Source organism: Aquarana catesbeiana, linkage group LG11 (assembly GCF_042186555.1).
Source record: "Aquarana catesbeiana isolate 2022-GZ linkage group LG11, ASM4218655v1, whole genome shotgun sequence".
Taxonomy (NCBI): domain Eukaryota; kingdom Metazoa; phylum Chordata; class Amphibia; order Anura; family Ranidae; genus Aquarana; species Aquarana catesbeiana.
In genome coordinates, this window is record NC_133334.1 from 26,605,022 (window position 1) to 26,620,451 (window position 15,430).

A 15,430-nucleotide genomic window follows, 5' to 3' on the forward strand; every position below is an offset into this window, starting at 1 on the left:
CTGTTGTTCCTAATTTTTACAGACAGTCTACTGACTGGAATGGTACCAGCAGATTGGAAAAAAGCCAATGTAGCACCAATATTTAAAAAGGGCCCAAAATACATCCCTGGGAATTACAGACCAGTTAGCCTAACATCAATAGTATGTAAACTCTTGGAGGGGATGATAAGGGACTATATACAAGATTTTAGTAAGGAGAACAGTATCATTAGCAGTAATCAGCATGGATTCATGAAGAATCGTTCTTGCCAAACCAATCTATTAACCTTCTATGAGGAGGTGAGTTGCCATCTAGATAAAGGAAGGCCCGTAGACGTGGTGTATCTGGATTTTGCAAAAGCATTTGACACAGTTCCCCATAAACGTTTACTGTACAAAATAAGGTCTGTTGGCATGGACCATAGGGTGAGTACATGGATTGAAAACTGGCTACAAGGGCAAGTTCAGAGAGTGGTGATAAATGGGGAGTACTCAGAATGGACAGGGGTGGGTAGTGGGGTTCCCTAGGGTTCTGTGCTGGAACCAATCCTATTTAATTTGTTCATAAACAACCTGGAGGATGGGGTAAACAGCTCAATCTCTGTATTTGCGAACGATACTAAGCTAAGCAGGGCTCCGCAGAGATGTGGAAACCTTGCAAAAAGATCTGAACAAATTAATGGGGTGGGCAACTACATGGCAGATGAGGTTCAATGTAGAAAAATGTAAAATAATGCATTTGGGTGGCAAAAATATGAATGCAATCTATACACTGGGGGGAGAACCTCTGGGGGAATCTAGTATGGAAAAGGACCTGGGGTTCCTGGTAGATGATCGGCTCAGAAATGGCATGCAATGCCAAGCTGCTGCTAACAAAGCAAACAGAATATCGGCATGCATTAAAAAGGGGATTAACTACAGAGATAAAACGATAATTCTCCCACTCTACAAGACTCTGGTCCGGCCGCACCTAGAGTATGCTGTCCAGTTCTGGGCACCAGTCCTCAGGAAGGATGTACTGGAAATGGAGCGAGTACAAAGAAGGGCAACAAAGCTAATAAAGGGTCTGGAGGATCTTAGTTATGAGGAAAGGTCTCTCTGGAGAAGAGACGCTTGAGAGGGGATATGATTTCAATATACAAATACTGTACTGGTGACCCTATAATAGAAATAAAACTTTTTCACAAAAGAGAGTTTAACAAGACTCGTGGCCACTCATTAAAATTAGAAGAAAAGAGGTTTAACCTTAAACTACGTAGAGGGTTCTTTACTGGAAGAGCGGCAAGGATGTGGAATTCCCTTCCACAGGCTGTGGTCTCAGCGGGGAGCATCGATAGTTTCAAGAAACTATTAGATAAGCACCTAAATGAACGCAACATACAGGGATATACAATGTAATACTGACACATAATCACACATGGGTTGGAATTGATGGACTTGTGTCTTTTTTCAACCTCGCCTACTATGTAACTATGTAATATTCGCTAATGTCCTCCTGCTTCTCCTCCCCAGCCAAACAGGAAGCCGGTCCTGAGACAGGACTCCCGGCCAATCGGGTCTCAGAACCCACTTCCTGTTCAGCCAGGAGGAGAAGCAACACCTGTTGGGCCTGGAGTGAGGGGCAGCCTCCTAAGTTAAGGCCAGACTGATCGCCGCCTTCCCGTCCGTCTCCCTCTGATGGTGTCCTTATGTCCAAAACCAGGTCCATAAAGACATGGTGGAGGATCTGGAGTGTAATGCACAGAGCCCTGATCTCAACCCTACTGACCACCTTTGTTATGAATTGGAATACTAATTGTGAGCCAGGTCTTCTCATCCAACATTAGTACCTGCCCTCATTAATGGGCACATATCCCCATAGACACACTGCAAAATCTTGTGGAAAGCCTCCATAAAGACTTTGTGGAGGAACTGGAGTGCCCTACAAGAACCCTGATCTCACCCCTACTGACCACCTTTGGAATGAATTAAAAGACCAATTATGGGCCAGATTTTCTCATCCAACAACCAGTACCTGACCTCACAAATGCTCTTGTAGTAGAACACTACATCATACAAAGACATTTTAGACAAATGTGCTCATCCAGTCTTGTGATAACAGTTTGGGGATGGTCCTTTCCAAATCCAGCGTGACTGTGTTCCTATGTCCAAATCCAGGTCCATAAAGACATGGTGGAGGTACTGGTGTGTCCTGCACAGAACACTGATCTCAACCCTATTGACCAACTTTGGGATGAGTTGTGAGCCAGGTCTTCTCATCCAACATTCATACCGGACCTCACAAATGGGTTTGTAATCCCAGAGACACCCTCCAAAATCTTGTGGAAAGCCTTCTTAAGAGTGGAGGTTGTTATACAGACAGGAGCTGGCAACTCCAGAATAATGGCCATGACTTTCCGAAGGGGATGTCCATTAAACTCATTTAGGTGTGATGATCAGGTGTCCACAAATGTTTGACCATATAGTGTATGTGTAGTGTAATAGGGGACTAATGATTACCTGTGCTTCATAATGGTGTGCTTGTGTACATGTGTGTGCAGGTGTACTTTGTGTATATGGGGTTTTTACTTTTCTTTGCATCCAATTTTTACTAAAAAAAGACTATGGATTCCTTTATAAAGTGCCTGTTTTGCCACTTATAATATGTGTTGTGTTTTCTTATGTAGATTGTCTCAATCTCTCACCCATTATTGCCCCAAAACACCTAATGCATGGTGAAGAGGTGACGCTTACATGCAACATAACTAAATACAGCCGGGGACCTTTACAAATTATTTGGCTGAAAAAAGACATGATGAAACAGAGGCTGACTGAGGTTATCTGTAAAAAAGGAGAGACTTGTGATGGCAGATATTCACATACACCTGAAGAACACCAGGAGGGTCGTGTCTTCAGTTATTCCAGCTCTCTGACCTTCACAGCAAGTGTTAGCGAAGATCATGGAAAGATATACACCTGCCGGGTTTATTATCCTGCATTAACCCAAAATATGCAAATGACCTTTGATGCCTATGTAAGAGGTATGTGAGTCTCATTAAAATCATATTATTATTATTTAAAGCCCAATTGAGCTATCAGCTCAAATCAGCTCACTACATTCCTGGCACATTGAAACAAAAGGTGTACAAAGTCTAAGTAGAAGTGCCTGTCTCCGGCCTGCCAGAATTTAGGCGCAAGTCACTTTAGGTATTTTTCAATGCTTTAACCACTTCAGCCCCGGAAGGATTTACCCCCTTCCTGACCAGAGAGTTTTTTGCGATTCGGCACTGCGTCGCTTTAACTGACAATTGCGTGGTCGTGCGACGTGGCTCCCAAACAAAATTGACGTCCTTTTTTTCCCACAAATAGAGCTTTCTTTTGGTGGTATTTGATCGCCTCTGCGATTTTTATTTTTTGCGCTATAAACAAAATAAGAGCGACGATTTTGATAAAAACGCATTATTTTTTACATTTTGCTATAATAAATATCCCCCAAAAATATATAAAAAAACATTTTTTTTCTTCAGTTTAGACCGATACGTATTCTTCTACATATTTTTGGTAAAAAAAAATTGCAATAAGCGTTTATTAATTGGTTTGCGCAAACGTTATAGTGTTTACTAAATAGGGGATAGTTTTATGGCATTTTTATTAATAATTTTTTTTTACTAGTAATGGCGGCGATCAGCGATTTTTATTGTGACTGCGATGTTATGGCGGACATGTCGGACATTTTTGACACATTTTTGGGACCATTGTCATTTATACAGCGATCAGTGCGATTAAAAATGCACTGATTACTGTGTAAATGATACTGGCAGTGAAGGGGTTAACCACTAGGGGGCGGGGAGGGGTTAAGTATGTCCTAGGGGAGTGATTACTAACTGTAGGGGGATGGGCTGTGTGGGTGACGTCACTGATCTCTGCTCTGATGACAGGGAGCAGAGATACTTGTCACAACGGCATCTCCCCGTTCGTCCTCTCCGTGAGGCGATCGCGGGTATCCCCGCGGCGATAGAGTCCGCGGGACCCGCGACCCGACTCACGGAGCTCCCGGCCGGCGGCGCGCACGCAATGGCATGGCGGGCAATTCAAATGGACGTACAGGTACGCCCATTTGCCCAGCCGTGCCATTCTGCCGACGTACATCGGCGTGCACCGGTCGGGAACCGGTTAATGAGAACTTGAGAAAAGTAGTAGGAGAGAGGTTTAGGGGAGGTTTCAGAGACAATTTTTAGCAGATAACTTACAGACTCCTTGAATCCGAAGGACAAAAGAGGTTTTTTTTTTAGAAGATCTTGGATACCTGGATAGGTCTCTCACACAGACCTAGCAACCAGGAGAATGTCTGGACAAGCCTCTCTCACAGACTTAGCAGCCAGCAGAACTCCTGGATAAGTCTCTCTCACAGACTTAGCAGCCAGGAGCTAGCTACCTTGATTAGATTGTAGAACAGCTTGACAGTACCAGAACCTTTAAGCCGACCCGGCGGTACTGTAAGGGTAGTTCAGATGTAGGTGCGTCCTCCAAACGAGTCACCAGGCCCCTCTGTGGGACCAGCCTTCATCCTGGCTCTCTCCAGTAAGGGTCCTCCCCTGGATCTCCTCAGCTTGGCTCGGCTTCTTCCACACAGGCAAGACAAGAACCACCTCAGGATTAGTAGGCCCTAGACATGCTTCTGGACCTACTGCAGAACTTGCAGCAGCACATCCTCAGGCCAAGAGGGCCCCGAGGTAACGACTGACTAAGAGCACATGGCATCTGTCCAATAAATACCCCTTCCCAGAATGCACAGCGGCAGGAACCTCCTACTGGGCTGTTTCTGGAAAAAGAATATTCATTACAGCTCAACCTAGTTGTAATTCTCACACTATCCTGTGGTACCAGTGACACCTACTGGCAACAGTGGGAAATGCATAACTCAGCCAAGTTTAGAGCAGAACCAAATATACAATCAAATCTGAGCTGTTTGCAGCTAACCCAAAAACTAAATTTACACTATAGCCCCATTTTTAGGAACAGGGGGCTACACGTGCTTTTTGTTTTGATGCATTATGAATGTACTTGGCTGATTTAACCTGAAAGTTCAATGGGGCTTCAACTGATCAAAGCTACTTTAATATAATTCATGTTGTCACTACACATGATTCGACAAAAGGCATGCTGGTAGAGTGCTGGTTCCAATGGTGGGCACGATATGGTTTGGAATCTACGTAGGTGCTTTTACTGTAGCTGATTTAAGTTGACTAGTTTTCTTAGAAATACCTGGTGGCCCTACTAGTCCATGTTGCAGGGATTTTAACAAACTTTGTTGCAGATTTCTACCTTTTGTTATTCTGAAGAAGTCCATGTGGTAAGTAATAATAATGGGAGTGGTTTCATAATCATCAACCAACTGCTTCACCTGCAGGACACTAATGAGCAAAGTGTCAGGATTTGCATCCCTTTACACGTGATTTCCTATTGGAATTATCTCACCAAAAGTTACATTTTTGCTGCAGGGGATGCCAAAAATCTGGCTTGTATCTTAGTGCAGACTTCTGGGAAAATTAGTAAGCGAATCACACAAGCAGGAAATCCTGTTTCTGGGGGATCATTTTTAAAACCTCTTTGTGCATTTGCCCCCATGGTCAGTTCCCATACCCTTTTTATGGCCAATAACTTGCATATAAGCCTTCAAAATGATTTTTCATGTTCGGGTCCCATAGAATTTAATACAGTTTGCGGCTCAAGGGCCCTGTGCGGGAGCTCTGGTGTGAACTGAACCGAGGGGGGGGGGGGTTTGGCCCATCTCTATTGATTGGTTTGCACAAAAGTTATAGCATCTACAAACTATGGTGTATATATCCTGGAATTTCTATTTATTTATTTTTTTATACTAGTAATGGCGGTGATCAGCGACTTATAGCAGGACTACGATATTGCGGCAGACGATCTGACACTAATTGACACTGACACTCTGTGGGAACCAGTGACTCTAATACAGTGATCAGTGCTAAAAATATGCACTGTCAATGTACTAATGACACTGGCTGGGAAGGACTTAAAAATCTAGGACGATCAAAGGGGTAACCGTGTGCCTAGCCGGTGTTTCTGTGTACTGTGTGTGGTGCTTTTACTAAGGGATGTGCTTTGCAGGGACACAAAATCAATCACCCCTACCCATTAGAACGGAGTCCTGCCTTGTTTACATAGGCAGAGCTCGGTTCTGTGTCTCTGCCTGACGATTGGCGGGTGCCGGCGGACATTTATTGCCTGGCACCCGCACAGCAGTAGCGGCTCACCAGCGGTGCGTGCAGGGGCACCCTAGGCAGAAGTGCAGAATCATGTATATACAGTATGTTTTTATATTTATATCATTGGGGTCTTGATTTTTTTTTTTTTTTGTTTACAAACTATTTTTATTGGGTACAAAAAAGGTGGTACAAAAAGTTTTGTCATATGCCCCAAAAAAAGTACAATACAGGTAGTTTACACATAAGAAAGATCAAAATATATTCCTTAATTGTTGATAGATATATTTTGTTTTAGTAAGTTAACACGTTAACATTAAACTCTATGATTGCTATATATATATATATATATATATATATATATATACATATCCTATAATGTTCTTCGGACATCGATTGGGGGGAATCTAGGATGGAAAAGGACCTGGGGGTCCTAGTAGATGATAGGCTCAGCAATGGCATGCAATGCCAAGCTGCTGCTAACAAAGTAAACAGAATATTGGCATTAAAAAGGGGATCAACTCCAGAGACAAAACGATAATTCTCCCGCTCTACAAGACTCTGGTCCGGCCGCACCTGGAGTATGCTGTCCAGTTCTGGGCACCAGTCCTCAGGAAGGATGTACTGGAAATGGAGCGAGTACAAAGAAGGGCAACAAAGCTAATAAAGGGTCTGGAGGATATTAGTTATGAGGAAAGGTTGCGAGCACTGAACTTATTCTCTCTGGAGAAGAGACGCTTGTGAGAGGATATGATTTCAATTTACAAATACCGTACTGGTGACCCTACAATAGGGATAAACTTTTTCATGGAAGGGGAGTTTAACAAGACAAGTGGCCACTTATTAAAATTAGAAGAAAAGAGTTTTAACCTTAAACTACGTAGAGGGTTCTTTACTGTAAGAGCAGCAAGGATGTGGAATTCCCTTCCACAGGCGGTGGTCTCAGCGGGGGGGGGGGGGGGGGGGGGGCATTGATAGTTACAAGAAACTATTGGATAAGGACCTGAACGACCGCAACATACAGGGATATACAATGTAATACTGACATATAATCACAGACATAGGTTGGACTTGATGGACTTGTGTCTTTTTTCGACCTGATTGGTTAAAGATATACCTGTCTTCCCACTCTGCCATAAATTAATTAGCAAGACTCGGGGCAAATTTGGCTCCCATAGCTACCCCATTTCTTACTGTAGAGCTCACTTTGATACCAGAAGTAGTTATGGGATAGAGAGAAATCTAATGCTTTCTGCAAAAAATATTTTTTGTGCGTTTGATAAATCATCTCTCCTGCTTAATGCCCAATTCAGAGCCAACAATGCATCATCATGATCGATATCCGTATAAAGCAACGACACTTCCGCCATCACTAAAAAAGTAGAATTTGTTTCATGTAATTTAATACCCCTCAATGATATTAATAGATCCTTAGTATCTTTTAGATATGCACGAGTTGTTATCACACTGCATTGTAAAATTGTGTCCAGATATTCTCCCAGCCTTGCTGTAACAGATCCAATTCCGTTTACAATTGGAGGAGCCGGAGGGCACGTAGCATTTTTATGTACCTTCGGGAAGGTATAAATAGTGGGTATTCTACATCCATAAATCCATCCACCCACCTACTCACCTACCTGTCCATCCATCCCTGCACACCGCTTCCTGCTGTTTGTGTATATCCTGGCTATCCCTCCTCTTTCCTATATGAAAGCAGTTTATTTCTTGGTATTGTCCTAAAGCTGACCATACTCTGTCTAAGCCCTTTTTCAGCAAATCATACACAATACAGTCTGTGCAATCTCCTATAGATCTGCCAACTACTATGTAGTGCAAGAACCTGCCTTGGGTGGGGGTGGGGGTCAGGTCTGTTTTGCGCCCCCCCTAAAATTTTGACCACCAGCCGGCCCTGCTCTCAGCGGACCTCATCTTTGAGATCAGGTCTTGGCCCCGCACAGCTATAGGCAAGGAGTGTCAAAGGATGTCATTCATCCCTTTGTTACAAAAAGAAACAAAAAAGAAGAGAGGGCGCACCGACCTACTACACATGAGGGAACTCCTGAGATGCATCCACATATGGCTGCACCAACAAAGAGCATACAAGAATCTCCTGATAAATCAAGATCACACAACTCCTCGAGAAAAGGAGAAAATGCCACCAATATTGAGGTACTCAAATCCAAGGACAAAGTTTCTTTTTTGGTGGAAGGAGCTGCGGGAAAGATGGGGCCTGCAGCGAAGAAAAACAGTGCTTCCCGGCTACCATCACCTCTAAATGCTCGGAGACAACTAAGACCACGAGGAGAGGGTGCAGAGGAGGGGGGAAAACTACTTCCAAAAAGGAACTCAAGGACCTAGAGAGCCATTCCACAATCAAAATCTTCAATTTGTCCAAGTGGGAATTTTTAGAACTAGAACTTGGGCTACTTAGAAGAGGACTTAACTATGCTCCAAAGAGCCCCCCAAATCTGTTTGAACTTTTCATCGACCTCAACAAATTTATACGGAACCTCACTGTTAAGCGTCACTTCAAGTTGAAAGAACTTAATGGAACAGTCGACGATCACCCTGAGACGACTATTCCGTCCACTCTGATAGAGTCTCCGGATGAAGGAATACTTGAGACTCTGGAAGAACTCTATCTAGAGGGAAACTATGAGTGTACGTATGAGATTCCCCCTTCGATTCTTGAGGGAGAGGTCATCAACACTAACTTTAGACCTAGATCAAGTTTCTACCCGCATTGGAACAAGGGTAATTTTATACCCACCTTCTACGAGATAGTAATGGAGGAATTTAAGAAAATTTGTGGTGGAAAAATTCGGAAAGTTAACAAAAAGGCCATGAAGCTTGCTTGGTTGGCCCTCTCAATAGCCTGAAGAACAATTCCGACATTATAATTAGAAAAGCAGACAAGGGTGGAGGTCTAGTTATACAAGATAGAGACCAATATTTAGAAGAAGCATCTAGATTGATCAGTGACCTCAACACCTATGAAAGGCTCACTTGGGACCCAACGGCCAGTTATAACATGGAGCTGAAAGCACTTCTCGATAGAGCACTAGCCAATGAAGTTATTACCAAGAGCGAGCATCTATTCCTGTATTCGAAACATCCAGTGGTCCCATACTTCTACCACATCCCGAAGATACATAAGGATGTGGAGAAGCCTCCTGGTAGACCGATTATTGCAGGAATAGATAGCTTGACCAGCAACCTCGGCAGTTATATTGATCATTTTCTCCAGGGGTTGGTATTAAATTTGCCATCATTCATCAAGGACTCCAGCCATGCCCTGGAGATATTGAGCACCTATACATGGGAGAAAGGCTATAGATGGTTATCTTTAGATGTAGCATCTTTGTATACATCTATCCAACATAAATTTGGCTTAAGAGCCATCGAGCACTTTTTGGCGGATGCACACCTTTTTAACCCTACACAAGCACACTTCCTCTACGAATGCATTGAGTTCACGCTGACTCACAACTATTTTATGTTCATGGATAGCTTCTATAGGCAAGTGAAGGGCACCGCGATGGGTGCCAGGTTCGCCCCAAACTTATTTATGGGCTATTGGGAACTCAATTAGATCTGGGCAAATAACCCTTTTGGAAGAAACTTGTTATTGTACGCTCGATACATCGATGATGTCCTTATTATTTGGAGCGGCACGGATGAAGAGCTTGATGGATTTCTAGCACATTGTGCAAAGAACCCTTTCGGGATTTCGTTCACACATGTGGTGAACGACCAGTCCCTGATCTTTCTAGACCTTGAATTGTGAGTTGACGAGCTTGGAGGTATCTTCTCTAAAACCCACTTTAAGCCAAGTGCTGGAAACTCTTACCTCCATGCCCGCAGTAACCACCACCCTAGATGGATCCGCAATGTCCCATATGGCCAGTTCTGCAGACTTAGACGGACGTGCACCCGGAAACAAGATTACGAAGAACAAAGCCTAGACCAAATTCAAGGAAAAGGGGTATAAGGAAGATCACATTGAGGAAGCCTTCAAGAAATACCTTGAGTTGTACGACAACGATGGAAGTGTTGGCACAAGAAAATCGAAACCTCACGAAGATGGGTCAAAACTACCACAGCTACAAGTACGTTTCTGCACTAGGTACAATAATAAGGCCCCCTTAATCTATAAAATCTTCAAGAAAAATTGGAAAATTCTAGAATCAGATCCAGTTCTGAAGACCAGCCTTCCTTCAAACCCAAATTTGGTCTTTAGAAGACCAAAAGATCTGAGGAGCCTTATTGCCCCAAGTAGGGTGAAAAAGACCAAAAATAGAGGACTTAATAGCCCCTGGACAACAATATTTGATCAAAAGGGCAGTTATAGATGTGGGAGCTCAAACTGCGGAAACTGTACCTATATGTGCCATAGAAAAAAAGACGTAGTAGGAGCAGACGGCAAGATCAACAAGATAAAACAATTCATTAACTGCGGCACTGCATATGTGATTTATGGTCTTTTTTGTCCATGTGGCCGCCTGTACATCGGTCGGACCTCTAGACCTATGAGAACTAGAATGAATGAACATAGATAATATCTCAACCAAGAAAGACAAATATTCTCTACCAAGGCACTTTCTAGAGGTTCACGATAGCAACATAGATGGCCTTAGGGTATTTGGCCTAGAAGCTATGACCAATGATCTTGACAGCGGCAAAAAATACCAGTTACTGTGCACAAGAGAGGCCTATTGGATTTTTACCTTGGGGACTTTGGCCCCAAAAGGCCTCAATGAAGAGATAGAACTACAGTGTCCTATGATATGTGCCATTCTTGCTTGTTCACCACTTCCCTCCCTATCCTGGGCCCTCACGTTATCCAGGTACATTGACCACCTAATGACTTTATACCGTGTGTGTCAATATAATTTTCCCTTACCTTCCTTTTCTCCCCCCCCCCCGCCTGCTCAGAGTCACCCTTTTTCTTCACATCTCCCATGGTTATGGGAGTTTATGATCATCCACCCTTAGACTGGGAGGGTCCCCATCTGACTTGCTGGGGTTCCATTCCCAGTTAAGTCTTAGATAGACGTTCAACATTCTAGTATAGGGGTTTTGCATGCTGATTTATGTGATTTTATGGGGGTTTTTAATATATTAAACACACCGTATGTGTATTTGCAACAGTATATATGTCCTCTATATTGGGTACAGTCACATCAACTGTGACCAACCAGATATCAGAGGGGACATGGCGTTGGAGAGTCCTAGGGTAAATAAAATATCACCCATTTTTGATTTTTTGATGCGTTACTGTCCACTATCTTTTTCTGCTATAGCTTTCAGCTATATGATACATGTAGAGAATGGGTCGATAAGAGCGCATCCTGTTGCGCACATATGCTGTGCTCCCTTTTTTATTGTAGAAATTCCACGATTCCATTACCAACAGTTATCATTGTGTCTCGGTTACACTGTGAATTTATATATTTTGTTTGTCTGTATTTTTAACCATATTTTATTTTATGTCCCGATGTTGGATCAAGTAAGGTTAATCACTTTCTCCATGTACACCAACACCTACTCTTTGAGAGGGCATGTGTGTAGATCTACACATACATGGAGGGTTTTTAGTTGAGATCCATTATGTATTGCAATGCAGTGTACAGATGTGTCACGCGATTTTTATAATATAATATAATATATTTGTTTCTAATAGCACATCATTTTTATGTAGGTTTATGCTTTTATAATATACTGTTGCGGATATATTTCCTATCTGCTACTAATTTTTCACACTGACCATAATGATTAGGTTTTTTTAATAATATAATATAAGTGTAATTTTATTTGGGGACTCTCCAGCGACTGCCCATTGAGTTGATCTCCTCTGTGTGTTGTGTTCATGTTGCTTGTATTTCGAGGCATTCCCGGCATCAGCACTAGCCTTTGGCCCTCCCTTCCTCCCTCCCTTCCCCTCCCTCCGATGGTTAGGCTCCAATACCAGTGCATTTACTCCTTCAGTTTGTGTCAACCAGCTTCATACACCTTCCTATCTCTGCGAGCAAGCGCTGAGAAGATGCGTGCGCACCCTCACATGCCCGCTTACAGCGAGTGTATGGACTGAAGTGGTCTGAGGCTGCGGGGAGGAACGCTTATCCACCCGCACCGCCGGCCTGTCCACTGCGCATGCGCGGGCGGATATGTCGTTGAAGGCAGCCGGAAATCGCCTGTGGAATGCAATCACACCCGAACTTCCGGGTTTTCATGGTGGCGTGCGTTCCACCGGCGCCTGTAGCCTTCTGCATCCATTAGATGGTTCACTGTAGCCCTCGTTGTTACGCACAGCCCACATTACACCCCCTATCTGCAGATGTGGCACAGATGGTATTGTCACTTCTGCCTGTTGACATCTATACCTACATCTTCACTGGTGATGTGGCCGGATCATAGCCCTGGATAGTTCCTAACAGTATAGGTAAAGTCCCCTTTTGTGCACCATGTTTGATTGTTTTGTAGCATTGACACTGATGATTTTGTCATGTTTATCTAGGTACATCTAGACTCACATCTACATTTGTGATGTGGCCGGATCACTAGCCCTAGATGGTCTTCACTGGCCCATAGGTAGGGTCTCCTCTTGTGTATCACACCACCGATACTAATGATGGATTAACATGCACATTTCTTTCATGGGTATATTATTACCTTGCTGTTACTATGAAGATTAGATGACATCAGAGAGGGCGTTACAAACTGGGAGTGCTCAGTAGGGGGAGTGGCCATGGTGGGCTGGTGATCACTGGGAGGCTCGGTTACATGCATGCACACATATATAGAGGAGCTCTCACTTGTGAGCAGTTACCACCCGCTTAGGCTCTGAGGAAAGGGGCTCGCCCCCGAAACGCGTTAGCCATCGCCGTATCAACCCGATGTCCGGTCCCATTTGTATCCTGATGTCTGTTACTGCACACCTGCAGTCTATGTCCATGCCTGTATTCTAAGCTCGTTTGTGAGTATATACTTGCTATTTTACAGTTTTAATAAACGCTATCAGTGGTAATGCGCTAGGTCGGTGCGCCCTCTCTTCTTTTTTGTTTCTTTTTGTAGCTTTTTGAATGCCCAACATTCTGAAGAGGGCTGCAAGATGGCAGATACCATTGAAGCCTATTGGCCTTATCACACACTGAGCATCTAGACACTTGAGCGCAGGAGAGAGTTGTTCTCTTTTGGTTATTTATTCATCCCTTTGTCCCTTCCTACAGCCTCAGGACTTGTTTAACCATTTGAAGGATATTATTGAACACGAATACTCACAATTTTAACTAGCACCACATCCCATAAATAGAGGTAGTAGGTAGAAAAAAATTGGAATTTTTAAGGTGCAAAAATAAAGGAAATTGTCGATTATATAAAAGATATATTTATTTGAAAAATAGAAATTCATTCAATAAAAGCAAAAAATTGGAAATAAATATGGCAAGTACAGTTCAATACACTAATGCCCCGTACACACGGTCGGACTTTGTTCAGGCATTCCGACAACAAAATCCTAGGATTTTTTCCGACGGATGTTGGCTCAAACTTGTCTTCCATACACACTGTCACACAAAGTTGTCGGAAAATCCGATCGTTCTAAACGCGGTGACGTAAAACACGTACGTCGGGACTATAAACGGGGCAGTAGCCAATAGCTTTCATCTCTTTATTTATTCTGAGCATGCGTGGCACTTTGTCCGTCGGATTTGTGTACACACGATCGGAATTTCCGACAACGGATTTTGTTGTCGGAAAATTTTATAGCCTGCTCTCAAACTTTGTGTGTCGGAAAATCCGATGGAAAATGTGTGATGGAGCCTACACAGGGTCGGAATTTCCGACAACAAGGTCCTATCACACATTTTCCGTCGGAAAATCCGACCGTGTGTATGGGGCATAACAGTGATACAGCAATACAAGATGGACTTCCCAACATGTTTCGCCCCTATATCGGGCTTCTTCAGGGGATGCTGGTCACATGCATGGTACAATGCCTTCTAACAGAAAATAGATAAACAATTGAATATATTAGAGTGATTCAAGGGTCTGTACAGATGATTCACGATTTACAAATCTTACAGAATTATCTATGCATATGCGTTTCCCAAAAACAGGGCACTGCTGCTTACCCGTATCTCCTATAAATAGGGGACTTGTTGCTACTGCCAGGATGACTAATGGTTTCTGCTACATCAAAGTACCCATGTGCTACAGGCGACCATAGACGGTAGAAAAGACCAACTAAAGACGAGAAAAAACAATAATACGGACCCTTAATATCTGAAGGAAGGATGGAATCTCCTCCCAGACACAAGAGCAGAAAAAGTAAAAAATCAAAAACCAAAGAGAACTCACAAGGGCAGATGCAGCAGCTAGCTTGATGCCAGGGGCCGACACACCATCAGATAATGAAACACTTAGCAAGCATATCTAGTGGAAAGAAAATGGGGCAGTAATAAATAACCCGCTGTGTAAGCATCAGCAGGACAGAGACATAGTCTTCAAAAGACTATGTCTCTGTTTAACCATTTGCCAACTGTATACTGTAAATATACGGCAGCAAGGTGGCTCCCCTTGGCAGGATCACGTACCTGTACCTGATGCTGCACTTCCAGGTGTGGGGCACTCACACAGGCAGAACAGAGGTCTCTCTATGTAAACAAGGCAGATTGCCGTTCTGTGTGAAGAGAAGGTTGTGATCCTGTTATCCTACAAAGCAGGTACACGGATCTCTGCCTTCCCATTTTAAAAGTACCCCCACACAATTAGAAATCGCTCCCTAAGCACACATTTAACCCTTTGATCGCCCCTGATGTTAACCCCTTTCCAGCCAGTGTCATTAGTACAGTGACCGTGCGTATTTTTAGCACTGATCACTGTATTATGTCCCGTACACACGGTCGGACTTTGTTCGGACATTCCGACAACAAAATCCTAGAATTTTTTCCGACGGATGTTGGCTCAAATTTGTCTTGCATACACACGGTCACACAAAGTTGTCAGAAAATACGATCGTTCTAAACGCGGTGATGTAAAACACGTACGTCGGGACTATAAACGGGGCAGTGGCCAATAGCTTTCATCTCTTTATTTATTCTGAGCATGCGTGGCACTTTGTCCCTTGGATTTGTGTACACACGATTGGAATTTCCGACAACGGATTTTGTTGTCGGAAAATTTTATAGCCTGCTCTCAAACTTTGTGTGTCGGAAAATCCGATGGAAAATGTGTGATGG

At 43.4% G+C, this 15,430-nt stretch overlaps 1 protein-coding gene across 1 annotated transcript in view; it reads left to right on the top strand.

Annotated features, from left to right (window-relative positions):
• The window catches only part of LOC141111895 (uncharacterized), an 82,883-nt gene that overhangs the window by 43,716 nt on the left and 23,737 nt on the right, over positions 1 to 15,430 (top strand). Inside the window, exon 6 of the mRNA XM_073604106.1 lies at positions 2,646 to 2,999. Within this exon, the coding sequence (XP_073460207.1) occupies positions 2,646 to 2,999 (354 nt within the window). The remainder of the gene's footprint in view (positions 1 to 2,645; positions 3,000 to 15,430) is intronic.